Below are 27512 nucleotides of genomic sequence, written 5' to 3' on the forward strand. Positions count from 1 at the left end.
GATTGCTTGCAACAGCAGCGGTTCCTTTTATTTTTCTTATATAACGAAATCGACCTTTTTGAACTTTGGCCAACTTTGGCACTTTGGTAATGTTGTGTTATTTGTTGGACAGGTCACTATTGCCCCAGTGGGACTCGTCACGACAGTGAGTTCCCATGTCCTGCTGGAACCTTCAATAACATCACAGGACTGGAGTCCTCAGCTGACTGCTTCTCATGTTTAGGTTTGGATGAAGTTTGTCTCGTCTTAAGAATTTTTTTATGAAAGTTAATATAGATTGATTTTTCTAGTGTAAATCTCTTCTGTTCTGCATTGTATCTGTGTTTGGGTATATTAACCTTACTTCCTGGATGGTGGGGGTCATCTACTCCATACTAGAATACACCAGTGGGTGGTTGACGGGTGCTCTGGTGTGGTTTACTCTTTCTTTCCTTTCTAACATCTATCATCCTGATCTCTACTCCTCCTTTTTTGTGTTCGTTACTCTCTTATAACACCTCTAATCTTCGGCACTTATATGACCTTATTGTGTTGCAAGTGCCGTAAAACTCTTACTAAAACTAAAAAGAAGCACCAATAGATCTTGTGGAGAGTAGTGATTGTTTTCTCTGTTCAGATCCTAACTGATGTCTTCTGTGCTGCATTATGCTGTTTGCCATACCTCATCTACACATTAAAACACGATTTTATAACAAGTATGCCGGAGGGTTAAATAGAGGCAGAGAGAAATGAGCCAAAACCTCCTACATCATGCATTTAAAATGAAAGACCTCGCAGGGTTTTCCAGCTTCATGAAATAATGTATCAAAGCAGAGACAGTGGGAAGGTGGGGGACTGCTGTGGCGAGGAGTGAGCACCAACAGACAGACATGGCCACAGGAACTGGTGACACAGTAATTACTCAGCCTTTGAAACTGCCTCAAATTGTGTCAGATTAAAAGTTTGACTGTGGGTGGTTGGCGGATGCTTTGGTTTGGTTTGCTCCTTCTTTCTTATCAAACATCTATCGTCCTCATCTCTTCTCCGTCTTTTTGTGTATGTTAACTCTCTTGTAAAACATCTATTCTTCTGCACTTATATGACCTTATTGTGTTGCAAATGCCGTAAAACGCTTACTAAAACTAAACTAAAAGTTTGGCTGATTCATTAAAACAAAACAAAACTTGTCAACAGTTGTGTTGATGTTATCTAAAATGGCACATCTGATGCCAAATGACTGGGCCACTCATTGTCAGCTTGAAATAATTGTAACTTGCTTTATCTACAGGTGGGCTCTACTGTCCTGGTGGGACGACATATCCCAGTGTTCCTTGCAGCGCTGGCTACTTCTGCCGATCGGGAGCTATGACAGCAGCACCCTCTCAGGGTGTGGACGCAGCCATCTGTCCTATGGGCTACTACTGTCCCGAGATGACCACTGAGCCTGTAGCGTGTCCAGTGGGAACTTTCTCCAATCTGACCGGCCTGATGAACACAACAGACTGTACATCATGTACCAAAGGTAGGAGATCATGTAAAAGCATGCTCTGGGTTCTTTATAGAATGGAGTCTTCTGATCTTTTACTCTACAATATTAAAAACATTGAGAACAGTGGTGTGAATGGTTGCCCTATCTGACTTTAGAAAAGTCAAATAATATTAAAGCTGTAATGCCTGAGGTTATCCCTGTTTCCATCCTGAAAGGACAAAAGTTTTTAAAATTGCTTCAAGTCAGTTGTCAGCAGCTTTTCAGACTGGACCCAACTGATAGAAAAAGTTGGAGACGAATAATGAGGAAGGCAACAGCAAACAAAATCGTTCTTGATGATGACAACAACTGACCACTGAAGCTGTTTGTATTTTAAGTATTTTTTTGTCCGTCTGTGTGTGTTGCTTGAAATAAATTCTTCCTGATTTTATTTCCTTTTGAAACACTTTTCTATGCAAAATAGACTCTTAAATGAGTTTATGATAATGGGCATAGAATAAGTATAGATTTATGATAATATCCAGGGCTTTATTTTTCTTTGCACATGTAAATGTGCACGTGTGATATGCAAGTAGATGTGAGTGTATGTGTGTGTTTTTGCATGTGTGCGTTTGTGTGGCGTGCAAGTTTGTACACTTGTGTTTGTGGGATGGATATGTGCGTAGGTGAGTTAGTGTGTATGTGTGTGTGTGTGTATGTGTGTGTGTGTGTGCATGTGTGTGTGCACGCGTGTATGTTAATATTGTTCGTACATGCATTTATGTCAAGCGCCTAGAGCTGTCTTCACACGGGAGTGGGCGCTAAAGAATTAATTATCTACATTATTATTATTATTATTATTACTACTACTATTATTATTATTATTATTATTATTCTCCAGGCTATTACTGTGATGGTTTGGCTCTCACTGAACCAGCTGGTCTGTGCAGTCCAGGCTTCTATTGTGTTGAGGGCTCGTCCACTTCCTCCCCTGACATCTGCCCGGCTGGACGCTACTGCCCAGAGGGCACCCACACCCCACAGAGGTGTCCCTCGGGAACGTTCTCCAACGCCACCCGTCTGATAGCCGTGGAGAACTGCACCGACTGTACTGCAGGCTACTACTGTCAGAACACAGGACTCACTGAAGAGCAAGGGCTGTGTCTGCAAGGCTACTACTGCCCTACAGGTGAGAAGTGGTGTAATTCTCTAGTTTGTTTACTTCTTCTTTTTTTTCTTCTTCTCGATCGCATCACACTTGAAGTTCAGTGTCTATTATACATTGGGCCATCCTGTTCAGTTCATCTGTCGGCCTGTACAATTTCTCTTGTAGTGTCAGTGGGGTTGTCCTCGTTTCCTGTCTCAGGGCCCTGTGTGTCTTGCAGTGCTGAAGGACGTGTTCCACAGTTCGGTCCGCCTCTCCACACTGACGTTTTGGTGATTGTACTAGTTTACTTGTGTACTTAATCCCCCATGTCGTTATCCTTTTCTGCGGATTCCAGCTGGTTTTTCTTCTATGAGATGAGTAGCTTTAAATAAATATATCTGTCACTTACATGCACTAGGTTTTGGCTGCAAAATCTTTTCTTTTTTACGAAATGAAGTTGCTTTTTTCTCTTTGGTATTTATTAAGTGTGTAGTGTTTATGTTGTCTTATGCATAAGAGGTCTCAATACTTATTCGACTTTCCATTCGGAATTTACCCTGGGTCAAAGCTGCCGACGTCCAAAGTGATTGAGTTGGAGGGGATGGAGAGTTCATTAATTTTCAAAATTTCCAAAAAGTTTATAAAACTTGTCCTTTGAAACTTTCTTTTAATTAACAGCAAACAGATTTAAGATAAGTCATTTTCCATGACCCCCGCAGGCTCTACTGTGCAGACCCAGGTGATCTGCCCCATCGGTCTTCAGTGTCCAACTGGCTCTGATGAGCCGAGGTCATGTGCACCTGGCTACTTCACCAACAGAACGGGCATGTGGGATTGCGACATCTGTCCTGACAGGTGAGGTCTTGCTGCTTGTTGCTGTGTCATTCTCGCCTCAGGGTGTGGACCTCAATTCATCTTAGAATGCTTGGTTCTTGTGTGTGTGTACTGATATATAAACATGTGTATATCTATGTGAATGGGTGTGTAAGAGAAAGAAAAGAGGAATGGAGGGGCTTTTGTGGAGGGAGATTTAACCCTTCCAGTCCCATGCGCATATATTTTTAGCAGCATTTATACCTCCCACCATCCCAAGAGCGTATATTATTCTCAGTTTCGAGGGTTACCGAATTTGTGCATTTTTCAAACTTAGCGAACCTAATTAAACTTTAATTTTCAGAATGTTTGTTCATAAACATTGTTATATGTTATTGTCTAAATATCATTACAAAGATACTACATCACTTTTTAGAATGCATGCCTCTTTTTCTGAAATACTGTTTTATTTTGGCTGGGACTGGGCTGAGGGAGTGCACAAAAATGACTGGGGCTGGAGGGGTTAAGAAAGAATAGTCTCTATGGGTGTGTGCTTGCACTGAGCTTGCCTATGATTTATATGTGTGTGTGTGAGTGTCATTGTTTGCATGCAATGAGGAGTTGGGTATGGGCATACATTATGTGGACATACATGAAGAAGAGGAAGGAATACTGACTCTTTGTATCATACACTGATTGCTTGCTATGTATTTTTGCTATTTACTGTACTGTTTTCCAACAATGTGGATAATTTCTGAGTTATAGGGGAAAAGGGGGCAGAGCTTAGGAATGAATTTCACATGCAATAGTAAGTGCAGGAAATTGTGAAGTAGGTCTAATCATCAGCAGAAAATTTAGAGCTGTAAGTGCTTTACTTAAGATTTGTATTTATTTGTCCACCCTAGCTATTGCTAAATTTTGGATTCAATGATCTAACATTTTTTACAACCCAGTAAATTTTTTTTTCTTTTTGTCTTTTAGCTTTTACTGTGTACCAACGAATGTGACAGCAGGGAACCCCACCTCTGGCTATTTCGACTGTCCAGCTGGATACTATTGTCCCAATGGCACTGGGCTGGACTGGCAGGCATGTCCAAAAGGCACCTATAGCCAACAGACCAATCTGTACAAGGTAAGCGTTTACAGGAAAGTAGGAATCAGAGGTGCTGATGTTCGGGATAACTCCGGAAATCCTGATTATTGAAATTGTGATTGTGAATGGATGAAAATGTTTAACACTCCCATTGATAGGCCTACATGTTAGATAATTTACAAAACAGCCTATGAGGGATACAGTATCCCAGGAGAAAAATGAAGATTCTGATTATTTCTTGCAAAAATTGGGAGTGATTTATTTTAACTCTTTCACTACCTCGAGTTGTGTTTCATGGCTCGTGCTACCCCCAATGCTGGACCGTGAACCATGTTTCACGGCTCGCCACTTTTTGCTTCAAAACCACATCTACTTTTGTTAAAATCGAATCTGAAATCTCAGGCTGCAGATTGATCATTTTTAGTTACAAGTTGAAATAGGTAATTATTTCCCTTTATTTTCATATAATACATATGGCTAATATTGAAAATTAAACTTTAAAAATCTTTAATTTGTCCAACGGTAGGCAGAATCAGAAAGTAGGTCACAGATAGGGCCAGGTTCAGGGGAGGAAAAGCCCCCCCCCCAGTAATGAAAGAGTTAACTCTTTTCCTACCGGGCCAAAGTCCACCACTGGCCCAGGGCTTTTCCCTGACCTATTTTTACGCTCTTACCCCACCATAGGAAAATGTCAAAACATTCAACTAAACGCCCTCAAACCATATTATATGGCCCATCAAACTCTACGCTAAAAAATAAGCTATCAGATGGTGATACAATATTGAAGATTTATTCCAATTATATTAGTTTTGGGGGTTTCTAAAAGTGATTATGCAATATCGAAGGTGTCATATGAAATCAACAATTTACCAGTTTTGAAAGGTCATATCTAAACAATTACAACAACAGCATCATTCAAACTTTCCAGGTAGGTTGCCTCAAGTAATTCAAAAAAATGCTGAATGCTAAGTATGTTTACCTAATATAGAAGTGAAAATATGAGACATATACTAAAGTCAGGGTAGACCTTTTCTTCTCATTTTTACGTTTCGAAGGGGACGAAAAAAGCGTTGAAATGACAAAAATCGTGTCTCGGTGCTATATTTTCTTTTGTAACTGTTAACAGGAAGTCTATTCTATTATTTTGAAAAAGTGGATTGGCCAAGAATTTCATTACTGGATTGGAATAGATAGCTAGCCACCCAAGATGTATTTTGCGGCTTTCGGTCCAGCAAGGCCACGTCCGCGAGCAAGTGTTAAGCTACATGACTGCTATTATTTTTCACTGTTATCATACAGACTTGAAGACTTAAGTACATATTGTTATTGTATTGTGCAGGTGACCCAGTGCTCAGACTGTGACGGAGGTTCCTACTGCTCTGTAGAGGGAGCCACCAACACCACAGGTCTGTGTGCTGAGGGCTATTACTGCCAGTCAGGGGTGGACAGACCTAACCCAGACAATGCTGCCACCAACAGCTCTTACCCTGCGTCCTGTCCGCTCATCGGAGGCCACACAGGTGAGCTGTATGAATCTTTACAAGTTACAACAAGATAAAGAAAAATTAAATTGAATAATACGGAAAGCATGCAAAATTTCAACATCTACATTCCCCTACTTGGATGAATTGTACCTTACAGCCTCCACTAAAAAAATAAGTTCCATCATTTTGGACCATTAACATTCCTTGTTCCCTCGAATAAAAATATCAGTCAGAAGTAAAAGACCTAGGCTTCTGATCTGTAACAAAGAAAGATACAGAAGGTCATTTTTACCATGATCCATAAAAATTCTTCCATCATAACCATCTTGTTACAAGTATTCATATGACCGTAGAGCATGCATCAGAATAAAATTGAGTTACAATCAGAATACTGAGTATGTATCTAGCTTAATATTATTATTGTTTATATTAGGTCTACTGTTCATTTATATTATGCATGTGACTAAGCCTGCGTGTGTGTGTGCATGTTTGTGTGTTTGTGTATTTGTGTGCGTGTGTGTGTGTATGTGTGTGCGTGGTGAAACATCAAACCATTGCGCCAGGATCTGGACAATAAAGACATATCTTATCTTACACAGTGCTAATCGTTTTTACTTTGTTTCCATATTATGTGTTGGCCAGTATAAGTGTACATAGCTAGGTTGTTTTTTGGGGTTTTTTTAGGAAACCCTCTTTTATCTGCAAGTATGGATTATATCTTGCACACTGAGAGTATTTTTCAGAAGACATTGACAAAGAAGTTTTGGGATTTGGTTGCAGTAAAAGAGGAAGTGAGAGGTGATGGGTGAGGTAGGGGGGGGGGGGAGAATGGTCTTCCTCTCAGCTTCAATTTTATATTAGAACTGCCAAGATAAGAGGGTACTGCACTGGATTTCTCCTTTTTGTCAAGTAGTAATTGTAGCAATCTGTGCTTTAGAAAGCGACATTGGCTGGGACAACAGTGACAGTAGAAGCATCAGTACCGTTAGCAACAGATATGACGACTACAACTATGCTAATAGCAGGAGTGACAGATGACATATGCAGCAACAGTGACAGTCAAAAAAGTTAATTCTACAGCATTTTTAAATTCATTTATTTGTGTGGATCATGATAACATTTTGTGAAACCTTTGTTCCCTCAGTAATTTAGTGCTATGGATAACATTGTGCAAAAGAGGTTGATATTCAATTTATAATTATCTGCCATGGGTAAATGCCAAAACCCACAATGACGTTATGATATTTACAAAAAGTGAATAGTATGCAAGATGTTTCTCAGTCCTAAACAACCCGCAGGCAAGGAGCATAATATAATGTTTCTTCTTAACAGGTTTTGGTGACGTCTGTCCTCGAGGCTACCACTGTCCGGAGGGGAGTGAGCTTCCTCAGGGCTGTGCTCCTGGCACATACCAAGATGAGGAAGGCCAGGGCAGCTGCAAGCAGTGTCCGGCTGGTGAGTCTCAGACTGGATCAGTTTAACACTTACAGTACCAAAGGCTCATATAGTGGAAAACCCTAAAGTACCTCACCAGTTTAAAACATTGAAGCCGTGGTAGACTTTTTTTTAACTAAAAAAAAAACCCTTGGCAGCCCAAGAAACACGATTTAAAAATTCTTAAAGGTTCATCAACCATTCAGGTATCATATAGAGTGACTTCCTTTAGTACTCACTTCAGTACATCTGTTGTTTAATTATGTTTAGTCTGCCTGGTCGTATCGGCAAATAGAGTCACCAGCGGTAGTGAGTGCATACTACAGCAAGTTGCCAACGGTACTGTAAATGTTAAACAGAAAAAGAAGACAAGTTTAGCATATTGTTAGCCAGCTGTTTAGATGTACTAGGCCCAAAATTTTTAATTTAAAGCAAAAAATCACTCATTTTTAATCTGTGCTATCAGTTGCATGTGCTTGAGAAATATTGTGTTGAAATTCAAATTCTAAAAGTTGAAAAGCAAGAAAACTTACATAATGCAGATACATTTTTTTAAAGAATGAAACAGGTTTTTTTTTTCTCTGTCCTGAAAAATCTTGCTTTCTGGGATAGAACAGTTGAACCTTTTCTTATCTGATTTTAAGGGGGCTTGATACTCACAGGACAACATTTTTAACTATGGACAAACTGAAACAACTTTTGTCACAGGCAGTAAGTATTAGACGAAAGATTCATGTTCAACTGTTGACACACTCAATTACGTAAGCCGTTGCCACGGAAATGGAATTTCTTGAAAATTCAATATAATTTTTTGTTCTCTACCATTTCTACAGTTTTCACATTTTAAAAATTCTGTAACTTTCAAAATGGCACAAATAAATACGTGCTTTCAGTATAGATCATGAAGCGCATAGAGCTTGCTGTTGAGCGGGACTTGCACTATACAAGAGCTTTAGTTTTAGTTAGGTTTTACGACGCTCGCAACTGCATAAGGTCATATGAGCGCCAAGGGGTGGATGTCAAAAAGAAATGTCCAAACAAGGAATCAGGCTTACTCTGCTCACTCATTAGTCTCAACAGCAGAATGTCTGCTTCGACTATCAAGGCACCTCGGAAATAGCAGTTCACAAGAGAGTGGCAAACGTACAAAAGAAGTAGAGGGAAAATGACGATAGGATAAGGAAAGAAAAAGCAGCACCTTACCTATGTTGTTCAGGCACAGTACGAGCATGCCATTGATAAATCAGCCCATTTACAATTCTACTGTGCATAATAAGAACATTCCCTTTGGGAATGACCTGAAAGCACTTCAGTCTGTAGCGCTGCCCCGGGGGGGGGGGGGATACAAATGCTATATCTATTATCATTATCTATTATTAATATACACGTCTTCATGGCCTCTTCTTCCAGGTTATTACTGTCCAGCCAACTCGACAGACTACTCTGACAAACCTTGCCCTAGTGGTCACTACTGCCCAGCCGGCACTGAATACTCCAACCAGAACCCTTGTAGTACTGGAACTTTCAACCCAGCTGGCTCACAGACAAACGTGTCAGCGTGTCTTCTGTGCACGGCCGGGCAGTACTGTCAGAGCACAGGCCTATCCAGCCCCACAAATAACTGCAGTGCTGGATGGTGAGTATTGTTAATGTTGTTCGTGTTATGATTTTTTGTCGCTGTTATGAAATACTTGATATCAATTTTGTTCTTGTTGTAATTTGTATTGATGTAATTTGTGTTGTCATTATTGTTGATATTGTTGCTACTATTGTTGTTGATATCAATGGCTGGTTGCAAGACTGACTAATGGCATTACGCAATTTGTTGTTCGTGAGAGTTTTGCACCCAGCCATCAAAATACATGTGATTATACCTATTGTTTCAATTGTTGTTTCTGTTGTGTTATTGTTGATTTTGATGCTTTTGATTATTGTTTTTTCATGTTGTCAAATCGAAATAATGAAAACATGTTCTCCTCTTCTGTCACAGGTACTGCTTCGAGGGTTCCACCGATGCTATGCCAACTGACCCCACCATGGGTGGTAGATGTAGCCATGGCCAGTACTGTCCTCTGGGCAGTGTGAACTACACACTGTGTGATGGGGGCACGTACTGCTCATCATCCAGCCTTGCTGAGCCTTCTGGAAATTGCAGCCAAGGTGAGTTATCCTGGGAGAAAGATGGGTGGAGATTGTCCCTGAATGTGTATATATTTTGTGAACCATGTTGTAATGTTGTAGCTAATAATGCTTTTTGCCCTGCTGAAGGTGGAAAGTCACTCCACATGTGCTTTGGAGAAAAAAGCTCTCTTATGAATAAAGTTTTTCAGTTGCTTGTTAGCGGCAGCAGGTACGACTATAAAAGATGCCCCCTTACAAAGATAAGAATTATATTCTGGTGAACTCCTATAGTCTCTTTGTTGCTAATAGAAGACGGCTCGGGCAAACACATAGGTAGTGTTTTAGGTGATATCTTTCAGTTTTTGTTTGTTTAGTTTTGGGTTGGGCTGGGTACTTCGGGTTCATTTTTGGTGGGTAATGTGTTGACATAATCAAAGATTAGACAACATCCTTCACAAAGACATGGGTATCATTCAAGACAACTAACAATCATTATTTTGTTGCCACGGCTGTGATTCTTCAGGTTACTACTGTGTTCTGGGAGCCATCCTCCCTACTCCTGTGGTGACTGACAGCACTGGTGGTCAGTGTCCAAAAGGCTACTACTGTCCAGAAGGAAGCACCTACGGCCTGCCCTGCCCCATTGGGTACTACCTGGACACCGTCAGGAACTCGGCACCTTCTGCCTGCAAGCAGTGCACACCAGGTGATTGTCTGACCGTCCCCTGGCCTATGTGGCAGGACTGTTTGTGTCACGACTCAGTGGAATCAGGCACTCGTCAATTTTTGGGCATATGGAGTTATTGATATCATCTTACAGCTTGTTCATGTATCTTGCTTTCGGTAAAAGAATTGACCATCCATCTTCAACAGAAAACAAGACATTCCGAATTGAAGGGGATGAGAGTTTCTTAGTTTCAGAGGTAAAACTAATGATAAAGTGGCTGCCGAAGTTTGGTGACTTCCAAAGTTTGAGAGTCCTTGAAAATTGAAAAAATTACAATTGTTTTCCTTTAATCAATGTGTTTCCAGTAAAACTCTACACATAAATGTGTTTTTTAATGGATATTAAGGTGTTAAGCCAAAAAATAAAAATTGTAAAAAAATTTCCAGACTGGTAAAAAAGTGCTGTTTCTTCAATTTCATGATTTTGACGAGCACCTGATGTCACCATACTGCCTCACATATGCTTTTTCTTTGCTCTCTTTCAACCAGACCACTTTTTATACACCAACAGAGATAAACCTGAGACCTGAGAAAGACCTCAATCGACTATAGCACTGATGTTGTGACCAAGAGCAAGATTACTTAAAAAAACAATGAGTTATTGGTTGTTGAAAATATGATCATCTTGCTGAAGTATCTTCTAAAAGTCGATCCTAAAATTCATATTCCTTCATGCCTTTTGTATTTATATTTCAGTTTAAACAGAGTTCAGCCTTTTTAAACCTATCCACACACTTGAATTATTTCATTCTTTCATAACCTATTACATTTTGTTATATACTTCAGAACCAAACCTTAATTGTGTAATGCCCTCTGTAATCCCTTATCAAATTTCTATTCTTTTATGCTCTTTCTACTTTTTCACCTAGGCAAATACTGTGATGCAGAAGGCCTCGAGACCCCCAGTGGTGACTGTGATCCCGGCTACTACTGTCCAGCAATGTCCACCTCTGCCACTCCGGCCAACACAACTTGCCCAGAAGGTTACTTTTGTGTGGGCGCCCTTGAGGCACCTGAGCCTTGTCCTTCGGGATACTATCAGGTGTGCTCTCATTATTGTGTACTGTTATTGATGCTGTTATCTCCACATGTATGATAATAGGTCTAGACTTGATGAGCCTTGTCCTAAGGCCGGATGACAAAATTGGTTTTTATGAATTATCCTAAATGGGTAATGGGGAAAGATCAGGGAAACGTAGCGATTTTAAGAGCATCAGAGCAAAGGAATGAATGGAGAACCATGATTGCCGATGATGCTGCAGATCTGGCACTGGATGATGATGATGCCTAAAGATTCCCTGAACTAGGTGGCAAAAGTATCTTGATGTGGTAGCAAGTTTAGAGTTTGTGATGGGTTTTTAGGGGAGGTTTTTTTTTTGTTGTAAATTAAATAAAAAATCTGGGATATAGCTGATTGTTCTGTACATCTGCTAACTTGTTCCCACCTCATGTCGTTTATTTGTGTTTACCACAACAGCAAAGACAATCAAAGGGCATTGATAAGATGGAAAATGTCATACGTTATACGTACTGAATTCTCTTAGCCTAGGTACAAAAACAGTTTGCGTGTCAAAATCAGAGGCACTGTAAGTGAAATTTAAAATGAACCACCTCTAAGATTTAGTAAAGAAAAGAAGGAATAAGTTGTTACAGATGGTATAAAAAACAAAAAACAAACAATAAAAGACCTTCAGTAGTGACAGTCACAGCTTAGCTTTGATAATTATTTACCATTTCCACTCTTGTTCTATTCCAGCAACTTCCTGGCTCGTCCGCCTGTAATCTATGTCCAGCTGGCTTCTATTGCAATGCTACGTTTGGCCCTGTGGTCTCTTACGATCTCTATGTCTGTCCTGAAGGCTACTACTGCCCCAACGGTACTGAGCATGCAGAACAGTATCCCTGCCCTGTGACAACTTTCAATAACAGAACGGGTAAGTGAGTGATTTAATCTAAGAGACAACTATTGTCTTACTACAGAAGGACATGAATTTTGATAATCTTAACACACACTCTGAAAACTTACATTTTTTGTGCCTTTAACACTTTGCCCTCACAGGACGCTGATCGGCAACGGAGGGAAGCCATACCTTTTCCCCGTGGGACACCGATTGGCGCCGGTGTGATAATGCGTGTACTGCACCTGTATCCTGGTCCGTGGGGATAAGTGTTTCGCCCTCTGCATGCTGCGTTGGTGGAAAGTGATAATCAACATTTTTCAGTAAAATCTACCCAAAAATGTATTCTTAATTGGACAACAAGTATGGTGTTAAGTAAAAAAACAAAAACGTGATAAAAATTGCCAAACTGGCAGAAAAATACCAGTTTCTTCGATTTCATCATTTTCATGAGCGCCTGATTTTACCATGCTGCCTCACATTTATCAATCCTCATTTTCCCCAGGTCTGGCGACATCTCTTGAGTGCACGGACTGTGTTGGGGGAATGGCTTGTGATCAAGCTGGCCTGACATACCCACTGAGGCCATGTGCTGCTGGCTACTTTTGCCGCAGTGCAGCCGGAACCACTACGCCAAATCAAGGTCTGAGCTTCAGCAAAAAAATCTCTGCTCTCCCATGTCCATTTCTATCTCCTTTTTATGTCAGTTAACACTTTTCATCTTCAGCTTTGTGGTCTTTTAACTGTGCTCACTTTGTTAATTTTAGGTCATGTTTTTTTTTCTGGATAGTGAATATTATATTTTTAGAAGTAAATGTTTTAAATTTGCAGTTGTAGCATCTGACATAATATTATTTAGACCAGGTTGATATTTCCTCCAACTGAAAACAGGGTTTGAATGCAACAATTGAGTCTCTTACCAGAGGTTTACAATTCCCTCAGAACTTTGTTTCTGACTTTCTAACTTCAAGTGACAACTTCAGCTAGACAAATATTGTCCTCCCACGAGACGGGCTTGAACAGATTTTTAGTTTAGTACATACACTGGTAATCAAAAAACAATATTATGTGAATCATTAGATTGTGTAGATACCCATAGAGTTATCATTCCTTTTCTTTCTTTTCAGGCGTTAATGCGGATGAGTGCCCAGCTGGCTCCTATTGCCCTGAGGGTTCCGCCGAGCCCATCCCGTGTCCTCAGGGGACTTATAGCCCGACGTTTGGACTCACACAGGAGGGAGAGTGTCTTAACTGCACTGCTGGGTTCTATTGCAATGAGACAGGTAATTCTATTGGTAGCTTGTTAACACCTTCAGGACCACCGACATAGCCTTCTTATAAGCGAACTGCGCACAACCGAATGGGACCAACGACATGTATTTACGTGATTGTAATACCACTCATTCAAGCCAGTCCAGGTTTATTCAAAGTTATCCATGTTTTCCGACTGCTTTTTCAAGCACAGAAGAGTTCTTTCCCTTTCAAATCCACCGAAGTTGAAGCCAGTTTGAGTTGATTAGAAGTGAAAAAATGTCTTCAAAACGAGATTTTACAAAGGATGTGGGCGGGGCTCCGGTCCTCTGGATAGGATCAGCTGGTGTGGGGCCGGTCTCGAGGTGTTAAAGATGCTTCCCAAAGGACAGAATGATATCCCCCCCATGTCATCCGCAGATGAGTTTACTGATACATATTTTTTTCCTTCAGGTACTCTTTTAATTTCTTTTTTTTTTTGCTCTGCATATCTGATGGGTGAAAAATTTTCCTCAATATTATTCGTGTCCATTTGCTTTTTCTTTTTATCCATAGGTTTGACAGCCGTAGTTGGAGCATGTGACCCCGGCTTCTACTGTCCCTCAGGGTCCATTCAGTCGACCGAAGTGGTGTGCCCTGATGGCTCCTACTGTGAGCTGCAGTCTGCCACGCCCACAGGCTGCCCGAACGGAACATTCTCCAACCAGACGGGGCTGTCCACCGCTGCTCAGTGTACGTCATGCATGCCTGGCTACTACTGCAATGGCCTGGGTCTTATCGAGGTCAGCGGGCCGTGCAGAGAAGGTAGGCCTTCTGGAAAACGTATTGTGTTCGTGTTGTCTCATTTTGGCTGTGGAAAACATGAGGGCACCATAACAGAATATGTTCTGTTTTCTGTTTTAGGTTGAAAATTAAATGTTTTCTTTTTGTTCCCGTCCTGGAACAACAATCTGTTTACTTGTGGGGGCTTTTATGGGGGGGGCTTTTTTTTTTTCATCACAGAACAGTGATGTTCACTGTACTTATTTCATGCTGCTAGAATGATATCAAATTACTGTAGAATTATAGACTGGTTGTAAATTTGTTTTATTAAGATAGAGAATAGAACCATTACTGCTCCTTGACTCTGTTGGCATAATTTTATGGCTAGCAACACTCCATCTCTACTGTTTTAGTGGTTTAATTTTCAGTGGAAAGAAATAAGAATGGATTTTAAACAGTTTGTAGTTTAGTTTTTAAATCTGTGAATGTTTTAAGTTTGTTAGTTATACAGAGTTGGATTAAACTATATTATGTTAAAGCAGTAACTGATTGCTCAGATATTAACATCCCTTATCCATGAATGTGTGTAAACTGTTGTCAATCGAATACTTTTTTCCCCTGAGATCTATTCTGTGAATTGTGCCCTCACTATTTTGTGGCAGATAAGCTCATCATCATCATTATTCCTTTTCTCACCATGGTTCAGGATATAGGCCACGAACATCATCATCATCATTATTCCTTTTCTCACCATGGTTCAGGATATAGGCCACGAACAAACACTTTCCACTTTTCCCTATCCTTGGTGTTATTCCACGTCTTCCCTTTTTTCTGTACATCAATATCTGTGATTCTTCTCTAGGTTCCACATGGTGGTCTTTCCTTTGATCTTTTATCTTGCGGGTTCCAATCCAACACTTTCCTTGTTATGCGGCTGCTTGACTTCGTGAGAGTATGTCCAATCCATTGCCACCACCTTCTTCCCACCTCATCTCTGACTGGGATTGACACAGAAGCTGATGAGAGCATAATTTTTAAAAAAAATTTAAGTAGGCCTACATCTTATTCGGTATTTCCGCATCTTGTATGATTTTTCTTATGCCAGCATGGTCTCCAAACCTTTTCTCCCCTTAGGTTACTACTGTCCCAGTGGGTCCAGTGTGGACACACAGGTCATTTGTCCATCAGCCAAACACTGCCCACAAGGCAGCTCAGAGCCGCAAGATTGTCCAGCAGGTTTTTTTGCGGATTCCGACGGACAAGCTTCCTGTGATATCTGCCCTGAAGGTTTGTCCATTGTCATACCCTTCCCTAGTTTTTGTTTTCCTTACGTGAGACAGCGTGGTGAAATCATGTGCCCATCAAAATAATATAATCTAGGCAATCAACATTTTTCTGGCCCTTCGAACATTTTTTTCGAATTTAATTTTTTTCGCTCATACCTTCTATGTCCTTTTTGGAACACCTTTTTTTTTTAAGATTATACTTTAAAGAGTTGATGAAAGACTCAAAAAAAGTAAATTTGCTATTTCCTGCTAATTTTACCTCTGACACCAGGCGATCCCCACCTCCTTTAATTGACTTCTGTTCAAGATAGATGGGTATTTTTATTGGCCAAATGCAAGACAAATAAACAAGCTTTAAGATGATACAAATAACTTCATATGCCCAAAAATTGACGAGCACCTGATTCTATCGTGTTGTGACACATATTAGTAACTCATGATCCAGTGGTCAGTGAAGGCAAGTTCACAAAGAATGGAAAGCAATGCACTACTGATATGTGAGTACTGTTAAAATTGTCGTAGATGGCCAGCTATTGGTGGAGGTAAAAAATACTTGTCTTAGACAAGTCGTCGCCTCAGAACTATTTTGTCCAAAGTGTACTTAGGTAAAGGGGCACTTAGGACAAAATAGTTCTGAGGTGAAGAAGTGGTCATCATGGACAGAAAAATTAAAATGTAAAACAAAGAAGGGGGTGGGGGGGGGGGGGGGGGGGGAGTACTTGTTTGGATAGGTGATTTGAGCAGATTTGACAATATATTTTAACTTTTTATTTAATTTGTGACTTTTACACTGATTTCACAACTGGGTTTGGTCTGTTGACTTATGTTCTAAAGTTTTCATTCTTTGGAAATGAAAGGCTAGCAATGAAAGGTTTTGATTTTTGAAAATGTTGATACTAAAATTAAAAACATCTTACTAGTTGTTATAATAGCGATAAAGTTTGGGAACTTTGTTTTTCATTAACCCTTCCAGCCCCATGCACATATATTTTCAGCAGCACTTGTACCTCCCACTGTCCCAAAAGCATATATTCTCAGTTTCGGGAGGCGCATTTTTGAAAATTATCAAACCTAATTAAACTTTAGTTTTCATAATATTTGTTCATTTACCTTAAAATATTGTTATATGTTATTATCTAAACATCATTACAAAGATACTACATCACTTTTTAGAATGCAGGTCTCTTTTTCTGAAATACTGCTGTATTGGCCGGAACTGGGGTTAGGAATGCACAAAAAATGCTGGGGCTTTAAGAGTTCTGGTTTTTGTAAATTTGGTTAATTTTTTTTAACTTCAGGCTATTACTGCATTCCAAGTCTGACCATAGCTGGAGATTCGTCCTCTGCTAAACATGCCTGTCCTGAAGGATTTTTCTGTCCCAACGGGACGGGTCATGACTGGCAGTCTTGTCCACACGGTACTTTCAGCGCAACCACTGGACTTGTGTCTGCGTATGAGTGCTCACCTTGCCTGGGTGGCCAGTACTGTCAAGGTAAGATTTCAGTTGTAGACATTGGTCAAAGTAAGATGTGTTGGTGGTCGGCGGGTGATCTGGTGTGGTTTGCTTCTTCTTTCCTGTAAAAAACTATCGTCATTCTCTCTCCTCCTCCTTTTTTGTGTTTGTTACTCCCTTGTAACACTTTTAATCTTTGGCTCTTATATAACCTTATTGTGTTGCAAGTGCCGTAAAACTCTTACTAAAACTAAAGTAAGATATAAGTTATTCACAATGGTCAAAGTAAGGCTCTAGTTCTATACATTGATCAAGGTATAGATTATGGACGTTTACTACTTCTAACAAGGCACACTGTTGCAGGTGCAAGCGTGTGTAGATCAATGTGTCACATCTGATTCATAGTGTGTTTGGTCACTTTTAAACGCAAGGGGGCTATCCCGCAAAATGTTGTTTTGAGAAAATCGAAGGTAAAGTTTTTGCCCCTTGTTCAGTTCCTTTAAAAAACAAAGCGCGTTTTCTCTATAAACAATCAAATATACACACCAATGAAGCCAAAATTCTCCTATAGATAGGGCAATGCCCACTTTTGGTGTAGGTCAAGATTTCTGGACACAACAGAAATCAGGGTTAGCCCGCTTGTCCTTAAAAGTGACCGTATAGACTCAAGTGCCAGCACAGCTGAATAACTAGTGGTGAAATCAGGCTCTCGTCAATTTTGGGGCATATGGAGTTACTTGTATCATCTTAAAGCTTGTCCATTTGCCTTGCTTTGGACGAAAACAATATCTATTTATCTTGGATACAAGTCAAGATATTGGTAATTGAAGGAGGAGGGGTGGGCTTGTTTCAGAGGTAAAATAAACGAGAAAATGGCCGCCAAAGCTGAGTCATTTCCTAAGCTTGAGAGCCCATGGAAACTGAAAATGTACATATCTTATACCTTAAATCAACTGTTTTCAGGACAATCCATACAGAAATGTGTTCTTTAAAGGGCATGAAAGGTGTTGAGCCAAAAAACAAAAATTCTATAAAAATTCCCAAACCTGTGGAAAAAAGCTAGTTTCTTCACTTTGCCTAGTTTGACGAGCGCCTGATTTCACCACGCTGCCTCACTTTATTATTTTATTAACATTTCATTTTTTTTATTTTTTTTGGTGTATTACGGGGTTAAATGTTTTTCTCTGACTTTTATTGTTTGCATTAGTAAGACCCACCCTAGAGTCACACTTGCATTTCTCATTTGTTTTCTACATCTCTGTGCACCTCTTCAAATTAAAGTTGATGTGATAGTGTATGTGTGGCAATATGCTGAAATCAGGCGCTCACTCATAATAATGGAATCAAGCAAAGAAACCAACATTTTTCCACCCGTTTTGGCAATTTTTATAAGTTTTGGTTTTCTAGCTCAACACCCCATATGCCCATTTAAAAACACGTCATTATGTGGATTCTACTGAAAAACATTGATCGGAAACACACAAAAAAAGTAAATTTCAATTACCAAGAAAACTCAAGCTTTGGAAATTGCCAAACTTTGGCAGTTATTGTCCCACTTATTTTACGTCTGACACCAGGCGACCTCCTCCTCCTTCAATCTTAAAGGTACATCAATAAATAGCATAACAACTACATGCAAGAAAAGAGCAAAGGTACAAGAAAATTAAGGGGAAAAAATCAAACCAGCAGGTGATAAGAGTGTCCTGATCAGAAATGAAGTATCATCTGTACATTTTTCCACCAACAACTTTTGTTATTTCTGGTAGGTGTGAATCTGACGTCACCCACTGGCCCATGTGACGCTGGCTTCTACTGCGTCTCTGGCGTAGACAAAGCCGACCCAGTCATGCTCAACGATACCCAGTGTCCAGACTCTACCGTCCACCCTATCATTGGTCACATCTGTCCCCTCGGACACTACTGCCCAGATGGCACAGTTTACCCCATCGGCTGCCCGGCTGGCTCCTATCAAAATATGACCCAACAGGACAGCTGTCTGGGCTGCCCATCGGGCTACTACTGTCCAGCAAACACCACAGAGCCCTCTGTGAACCAGTGTCCTACAGGGTACTACTGTGAGGTAAAAACAGTACATTGTCCTGACTGAAAGTATGAACTTCCCAATAGGGCTCAGAACTTCTGGGAGTATAACTTATTTCATTTTTTTTCTTAATCAGCTACCTCTCAATAGGGCTCAGAACTTGTGGAAGTCAAGCTTATTTACTTACTTTTTTTATCAGCTGTATGTTTACTTTTGTGTGTGAAACTTTTAAACTGTTAACAGCGTCTGAAGTTTCATTTTGATTCATTTGGTAAAATGTGAATTTAACACAGTAGAATGCCATTTTATTATTTTTGTGTGTAACTTGAAATCAAGTGAAGATCATTGAGTCACCAAATTATCTTCTCTTTTCTAATAATCTCTTTGACTCCCTCTGAGAATATTATTATTTACTAGCCTCTTCTAGAAGGATTAAGTGTTATTTCATCTTCCATGTTGTGTCTTACTTATTGCTATGAGATACTTGTCACAATGATAAGCAGGCTACACTTCGTCCTTTTGAAGGTGGACTTACTATTCACAGGTACTGTGAGCAATTTTTTTGGTGTGTTTATTGGACAGTTTAACCCTAACAGATTGGCTTTGTATTTGCAGTTAGGTGATTTTTAGTCACATGCTAGAGGTGCGACTTAGATTCCCTCACGAAGAGAATTATTATTAAGTGGCTCTGTCTATCTGCTGGAACATTGCATCCCTCTTATCCAAAGTTGGCCCTGACTGGCAGGGTTGGAGCATACCACCTCCAAAATGATCTAAATAGTGTTGACAGGGGTGAATAACTTGTACAATTAAAAACCTTTACCGTGTTGTATTCTTTCGTCAAATTTCACCACTATGATGAAGGGCTCATTTATCTTCTGTGTTCATGCTCCTCTCACCAGGATAACACAACCCACATGTATGAGTTCCCCTGTCCTGCGGGAACCTTCAACTCACTGACCCAACAGAAGGCTTTGAGTAACTGTGTCGCCTGCACACCTGGCATGTACTGCCAGGGCAGTGGTAACTCAGTCCCAACTGGCAACTGCTCCGCGGGATGGTACTGTGTGAATGGCTCCTCTCAGGCACAGGTTAGTCTGACTTTGACAGGATGTTCCTGAAAAGTGTCTTTTAACATTTTAACACTTTGCAGTCACACAGCCAGCAGTACAAAATACCCCACCTGGTCACCCAGCCAGGAGAATGACTGCAACAGACTTCTCGGGCCTGGCGCCAAGTGACCGGAACGGACAATTTTCACCGGCGTGTTATTGTGTCAAGTGACTGCAAAGTGTTAAAGCTAGGGAATAGAATTTTGATGGGAATTTGCAATGACTTTTAAAGATTTTGAAATAATATGTTAAACAATGTGTCTAAATATAGCAGGGATACTTAATGGGTTCTTTTATTGTAAGAGAATGATCTGTACTCTTCTTACATCCATCTCTACCATGTTAAGTGAGCTCCTAGCATAGCAGATATATACCCTCTCACTCGTTGGGTTTATTTTTCATAATAATAGCTTGTCCGTCTCTGTCGGATGATGACCAATGCATCAGCAGAAGAGTCTATTTCTTTAGCAAAATAGAAGAATTAAAGGTTAAGATTACTTGTGTCTTTTGCTGTGGCCAATGAGAACAATTTTGTCAGAAAAGTTTGCCACACTTTGGCTTTCAAATGTTCCACTTCCACTCTTGGACATGCGCAGCTTGCAGGCTTTTCTCTTAGTTTCAGCATCTCTTATTCGTGAAACCTCATATAATTTGTAACTGCTGCTCTTCAACTTAGTCTGTCATGAGCTAGGCTCTCCCATCTCAGAGGGTCTGTGTTGAAGTCCTTCAGAGACATTTTCAGTCATTGGTTATAAGGATGATCTATTTCCCCAGCCAACGTCTAACGGTGGAGAGTGTCAGCCTGGCTATTTCTGCCCAGAGGGTTCAGCGGCCATGGAGGAGTGCACACCAGGCAGTTACTGTCAGACGGCAGGACTGGACACTCCGACCAACCTGTGCAATGCTGGCTACTACTGCCCGTTAGGGTCAAGTTCACCCACCCAGGTGTGTATGGTTTCATGCTGGCTTTGCAGACTTCATATGTCTACATGGATGGGAGTTCTCTCTCTCTCTCTCTCTCTCTCTCTCTCTCTCTCTCTCTCTCTCTCTCTTCTGGCACCATGGCATCATATAAGCAGTCAGTGATGCTGACAGCATGCAAGAACTCAACACTCGCTCAGGTGTCCTTGAAGAGTGCTGAACGTGGGTCACTGAAATGTCCCAGCAGATGTGTATGGATTGGGATTGAAACCAAATACAGCTCAATCTGAACTAGCAACCACCTGTCCAGGATAACCACTTATACTTTCCACTTTCCTCCTTGTACTAGTCTATTTTTTTTCTAATTTATAATGACACTGTACAAGAAGACTGCCTGTTTAAGATTACCACTTTTCTCATTGATATGGGCGATTATCTTGTACAAGTTTGACTTTTATCCTGATCTTCATTATGTTAGCTAGTCGCTACCTCAGAATTAAAAAGTTCTATCGGATGTTTTTGGGTGTTTTGAGTTACTAAGACCTTGAGGCAAGAAATCAAATGTTGTACCTGCTTTATCAAAATTGTAAGATTATTTAGAGTCATTATCAAGATAAGGTGAAATTCAAAATTTTGTATATCAAATTTCTCAAAACTAGGTACTATGCAGATAGAACTTTGTAATTCTGAGGTAGCGTAATGACACACAACGCCCACCCCTTTCCCAGAGTTCTATTTATTTTCACTATTATATCATTGTACCTCTCTCTCTCTTTCTTGCACCTTGTAGGTGGTCTGCCCTGTTGGCCACTACTGCATACAGGGCAGCGATGTACCAGAGCCTTGCCGTAATGGGACGTACGCCCCAACTACTAACCTGGCCTCAGAGGGAGAATGTACGCCGTGCGACGGAGGCTTCTACTGCAATGGCACAGGGCTAAATGCTGTCTCTGGACCATGTGACCAAGGTGAGATTTTTGCTCTGTGCAAAATCTAACCCACTCTGGCCCAACTTGTGCCATTTTTATGTGAGTCTTGCTGACAAAAGTGAGTTACTTCACACAATCCGTCAATGAAGGTAACGGCTTAAAATCATCACAGGGGACAAGTTTGTAGACTTTCAACTGCTGTTATTTTCTTCAAGTTTAATATTTCTTTTATCAGTTCTTGTTGTAAATTGTACAAACTCAATATTTGCATATGATGCATGTACAATGTCCACAGTACTAAAAACACAAGAAGTAACACATTTTTGTCTGCATGAATTACATATCAGTTTGTAGGGAATCTCATCTTGCATTTTTTATTGTTTTTGTTTATTTAACACCTTGCTACCTGGACTAAGTAACTGTTTACATACACTGGTTTGGTGTTTCACCATGTACGTGTATGGGTTTACATGGTGAAACACCAAACCAATGTGCCAGGATCTGGACATTAAAGATGTATTTTATCTTTTCTTATGAATAAGAGTCTCTTTAGCAAAGAGTTAAGGAACTAAGATGTTGTGTTTCATCTTTTCTTTTCCTCTGGATCATAGGCTATTACTGTCCAGCTGGCCAATCAGTTCCCAACCCGTACGACTACCTGTGTCCTGCTGGTCACTACTGTCTGGCCAACAGCGCCACGCCCACTCGCTGTGCCTCTGGGGAGTACCAGAATGAACTGGGTCAGTGGACGTGCAAGGATTGCCCTCAAGGTGAGCTGACAGTCGTTTGTAAATATCATTATCATTTAGTGTCAGATCTGCGATAGACATCGACAATCACGGTTCTCCATTCATTTCTTTGCTCGGATGCTCTTAAAATAGCTACGTTTCCCTGATCGTTTCCCGTTTCCGTGTGTCAATATATTAAATTTTATTAATCTTTTAACCTCTGTTCTTCATCAATATATTGCTTTTCACTAAATGAGTAGACTATATAATTATACTGGCTTTCGTGGTGTAATGTCATAAGATAAAAGATTGATTACCTTTTGGGAAGAAGTTTTTTTGATTATCTCAATTTTCCTGTAGGCCTATGATGTGTCCCACAAAAGTAGAACTAACTCTCTCTTTACTGGAGTCAAAGTACTAGCCTCTCAAAGTAAGTGATTTGTATAAAAAGGGTGTGATACATTTAACTCTTTTTTTTCGAGGGGGGTAAACTCAAAATGGCGGGACCTTTTTTTGTATAAAATTTTTTAAGGAAAAATACGTCACTAAATTGGTCATCAAATCGAAATAAGCGGACCTATTTTGAAAGTTCTTCATCTAAGGAATAAAATCCCAATAACAGAGACCCGTTTTCTGCAATTTCAGAAAAGTAATTTGACATCAAATTTGTCGTAAAGGAATGTGCCTAAGCTGCTGTCAGCAGCTCACTGGCATAGCAGTTCTGACCGTGAGCCACTGGGAGCGGCTTGCCGGAGGTAAAGAACTTAACGAATAAATGAGTATGTGTGAGGAACTGTACCCTTATGCTTCTGTGTCTATTCTCCAGGCTATTACTGTGACAACAGCTTGACTGCAGTGGGCAACCTGTCAGACTACGCCTGCCCTGGAGGCTACTACTGTCCTCCTAAGACTGAGTACTACAACCAGTACGCTTGTCCTTCCGGCACCTTCAACAACATGACTCATCGCATTGATGTGTCGGACTGTCAAATGTGTTTGCCAGGATTTTACTGCCAGAGCACTGGGCTGTCTGAACCAGAAGGCCCATGCTACCCTGGGTGAGCTTCTTATTTGTCAACAGCTTCATTCAAGAAAACTTGTATTGTTATTGTAATCTTTGTTTTGAAACATATCACCCTTTTTAATTGGATGGTACAAACTTTACCTCCCAGTCATACTTCTTTGCCTTGTTCATATCCTAACTCTAGTAACAGCAATGAAATAACATGTGAACCTTTCCTTCAAATGAAGGGACTTTGCAAGATATACTTAATGTAGTCGTCTGTAAACGTTTATTTTTGGCTTAGGCCCACAAGTTTTTTTAGATGGGCTGTTGATATATTTGTTGGATGTACATTATTTGATGCGCTAGGTTTAGTAGGTCAGAAAGTCATGCTGAGAAGTATAGTGTACATTTATCAAACTTAGATCAGCTTGGTTGTACTTTAACTTTAACACTTACATGATACAGCCCCCTGAGCTATTGGTTTTTAATAAATAGTATGTAGGCTCCTCGTGAATTTCTGCCTTGATCATGGTACAATGTTAAAGCTACTACCACTCCTTTGGTGAGAAAGAATAAAGGTTCAAGTGTTACAGGAGTCCTGCAGTATAATTATCATTATAATGAATGAGGTGTAAATGGGTCTTCTCCTTTTTACTTGGAATAAAATAGCCAGCCAGTAAACAATTTTGTTTGCAGTTACGTGAGCCTCTGGTGGTTGAGGATACCGAACCATAAAAATGATGTCCCTTTAACTTAGGCCATGTCTTTTACACTATTTTCTTACAGTTACTACTGCATTGGCAACAACACCAGCCCTATCCCAAGTGAGACCATCTGCCCAGTGGGCAACTACTGCCCGGAGGGAAGCTACCAGCCCACGCCCTGTCCTCAAGGCACCCTGGCCTCAAGTACCGGCAATGACAACGCTACTGACTGTGAGGCCTGTAACCCAGGACGCTACTGCACACCTAACAGCTCCATGAATGGTAAGAGAGTTTTTTCTTAACTCTTTAAACCCTGAGTTTTTTCTACCGTTACCTGAAGTTTTTTCTACAGTCACCAAAACCTTGTGCACTATGTGATACTATGTCTCATTATAACCCCAAAAGCTTGCCTTCAAGTTCTAAATGGCGGAAACGAAGGCATAGGGCACAAGTCAAATACTTAAATTTGCCGTGAAAGTGGCCCTTAGCAAGATTTCTTGCCACTTTGTTAGCTACGTTCAGAAGTTTTCAAATTATCTGGATTTTATTTCCTGTAATATGGTCTCTGATTTATTTGTTGGTTTTTACATTTTTTGGTTTGTTTTTTTAAGTCTTTTTTTCTTTGCTCTTCTGTGATGCCAATAATAATTCAGTTGTATTGTATTCACATTCATTCTCTATTCTTTTTTCTTGTGCTCATTTTGTTTCTTTTTTTAAACTATGAGAGCATTTAAAAGTCATGTTTGTGCTGAAGTACTGTAAATGAATTTAGTCACCAAAGGAGAAATGACTGACAAGAGTTTGTTCCTTCCTTCTCTAGGCGTCAGTCTGCCTTGTGACGCCGGCTACATCTGTCTGACTGGGTCCAGCCTGGCCAACCCAACGGACAACGTGATGGGATACATCTGTCCCGCTGGTCACTACTGTCTGACCGGTGCTGTGGTGGAGACGCCATGTGACAAGGGGACATACGGACCATCCACAGGGCTTGGTAAGGACATTAGATGTTTAAGAAACTTTTCTTTTGTAAGACATTTTTTGCCTTTTCTTTGTTGAATTCCTGAACATTTTTTGTGCTTTCTTTTCTCCATTTTCCTATCCAACTGCAGCTTCTCCATTTTCCTTTTCCAACTGCAATAAGTCTCTCTGGAGGAGTCAATGTCATGCACAATCAGGCTTCTCAGTTAAATTAATGTTGATTTTAATTTCTTTTTTGATTTCTTTCTGCCATTTTAGAGGACGAATATTTATATAACAAATACCACCTTGTAAATCTGTATACATCATTAAAAATAATTTCTTGGTGGCAAATATTGTTGACTTGTTACAGGAGTGGGAAAATGGGTACTCGCATCCTTGGCATTATTGGAGAAAGGGATAATAGGACAAACTAAGTTCTGTATTGTTCATTTTTAAGCAAAAGAAGTGAAGATTTGCTTCATTATACTTTAAGTCATACTCATAATGAGTTGGTGTTTATTTTATTGTGCTTTTCAGTATCAAAAAGTGAAAAAAAAATACAATGATCAAGTCTGATCTCAAAACGGGCGTGAGAAAAGGTTACACAACTGCACAATATGTGAGGCAGCGTGGTGAAATCAGTCACTCGTCACAATTAACGAAATCGGAGAAACAGACAGTTTTCAGTCACTTTGGAAATTTTTATCGAATTTTTATTTTTTGGCTTAACCTCTTTTATGTCCATATAAAAACAAATTTTCATGTACATTTTATTTTAAAACTTTTATTACAGGCACAAAATATGTCATTTTTTAGTTTTCAAAGACTCTTTAGCTATTGGAGTTACCACATTTTGGCAGTAATTTTGTCGCTAATTTCACCACTAAAACCAGGCGACCTCACTTTCTTAACACTGCGGTCACTTGGTGCAATAATGCACCGCTGAAAATTATCTGTTTCGGTCACCTGGTACAGTTCTGCGCCAGGCCCGAGAAGTTTGTTGCAGCCACTCTCCTCCCTTGGTGACCAGATGGGGTATTTTGTACTGCTGGCTGTGTGACTACAAAGTGTTAAATTGCAAATATCTTGAGTTATATTTCAAGATTAATGGATATTATTTATTTCGTTAGAAGCAAGGCAAATAAATCAGCTACCAGATGATACCAATATCTCCACATGCCCAAAAATTGACGAGCGCCTTATTCAGCAGCGTCGAGACACATATGTTTAAAGATGTATAACATTTTGTTTTTCGTTATAAAATGATTTTAAATATTCTTTTTCCAGCTGGCTGTCTGTTATGCCCAGAGGGCCAGACATGTCCATCCCAGGGAATGAACGAATCGTTACCCTGCCCAGCCGGCTACTACTGTGAGAGTGGCACTGACAATGATGGCACACCTTGTCCTATAGGTAAGTTGAAGAGAAATTGGATGAAGTGAGTTACGTTCTTCTTTTTTTTTTTCATCGTATCAATCTGTACAATTGAATTTTTTAAAATGTTTGATAAACAATGTGTAGTCCTACCCCCCCCCCCCCCCTCCCCCCCAAATACCCTTCATTTCTCTTTTTATATTTCTCTTTCACCCACCCCTCTCCCTCTTTCTGTTTGTCCCCCCCCCCTCCCTCTCCCTTTCCCTCTCCCTCTCCCTCTCCCTCTCTCTCTCTCTCTCTTTCTCTCTCTCTCTCTCTCTCTCTCTCTCTCTCTCTCTGTCTGTCTCTCTCTCTCTCTCTCTCTCTCTCTTTCTCTCTCTCTCTCTCTCTCTCTTTCTCTTTCTTTGTCTCTTTCTTGCTCTCTCTTTCTTCATCTCTTTCTCTCCATCTTTTGCTATTGTTGTCTAGGACATTGGGAATTATAATGCAGCCTGTTTTTTCCATTGAATAATTCTTAGGTTTATGTGTTCTATTGTTGAAATCTGTTTTAGTGGCTATATGCAGATTTCACCTTGTTACGTTATCATTGTGTTCCACAGTGGGAATTTGAAGAAAGCGACTATAGTTTATGAACTTTTAATTTTTCCACCCTGTAGCATTCACTTGTTTTGATCTTATTGAAGATTGTTAAATGTGTGGTCCTGCTTCTAATGTGGATGTGGGTGGTTGGCAGGTGCTCTGGTGTGGTTTGCTTCTTCTTTCCTATCAGACATCTATCGCCTTTTTATCTCCCCTCCTTCTTTTTTGTGTTTGTTACTCTC

The 27512-nt window shown here is 40.2% G+C and overlaps 1 protein-coding gene across 1 annotated transcript in view; it reads left to right on the plus strand.

The window, feature by feature from the left end:
• Nucleotides 1-27512, plus strand: part of LOC101857262 — a gene marked incomplete at its 5' end in the record, with an annotated part of 202740 nt that overhangs the window by 116111 nt on the left and 59117 nt on the right. The window contains 26 exon segments of the mRNA XM_013085073.2: nt 113-223; nt 1268-1501; nt 2349-2636; nt 3314-3449; nt 4389-4539; nt 5840-6020; nt 7317-7439; nt 8829-9054; nt 9409-9578; nt 10063-10245; nt 11135-11307; nt 12022-12199; nt 12669-12806; nt 13291-13446; nt 13970-14218; nt 15311-15463; nt 16761-16955; nt 18683-18996; nt 19860-20048; nt 20844-21014; nt 21781-21958; nt 22531-22689; nt 23474-23705; nt 24440-24639; nt 25178-25348; nt 26605-26730. Of these exon segments, the coding sequence (XP_012940527.1) occupies nt 113-223; nt 1268-1501; nt 2349-2636; nt 3314-3449; nt 4389-4539; nt 5840-6020; nt 7317-7439; nt 8829-9054; nt 9409-9578; nt 10063-10245; nt 11135-11307; nt 12022-12199; nt 12669-12806; nt 13291-13446; nt 13970-14218; nt 15311-15463; nt 16761-16955; nt 18683-18996; nt 19860-20048; nt 20844-21014; nt 21781-21958; nt 22531-22689; nt 23474-23705; nt 24440-24639; nt 25178-25348; nt 26605-26730 (4785 nt within the window).

The sequence above is a fragment of the Aplysia californica genome, unplaced genomic scaffold (assembly GCF_000002075.1).
Source record: "Aplysia californica isolate F4 #8 unplaced genomic scaffold, AplCal3.0 scaffold00341, whole genome shotgun sequence".
Taxonomy (NCBI): Eukaryota; Metazoa; Mollusca; class Gastropoda; order Aplysiida; family Aplysiidae; genus Aplysia; species Aplysia californica.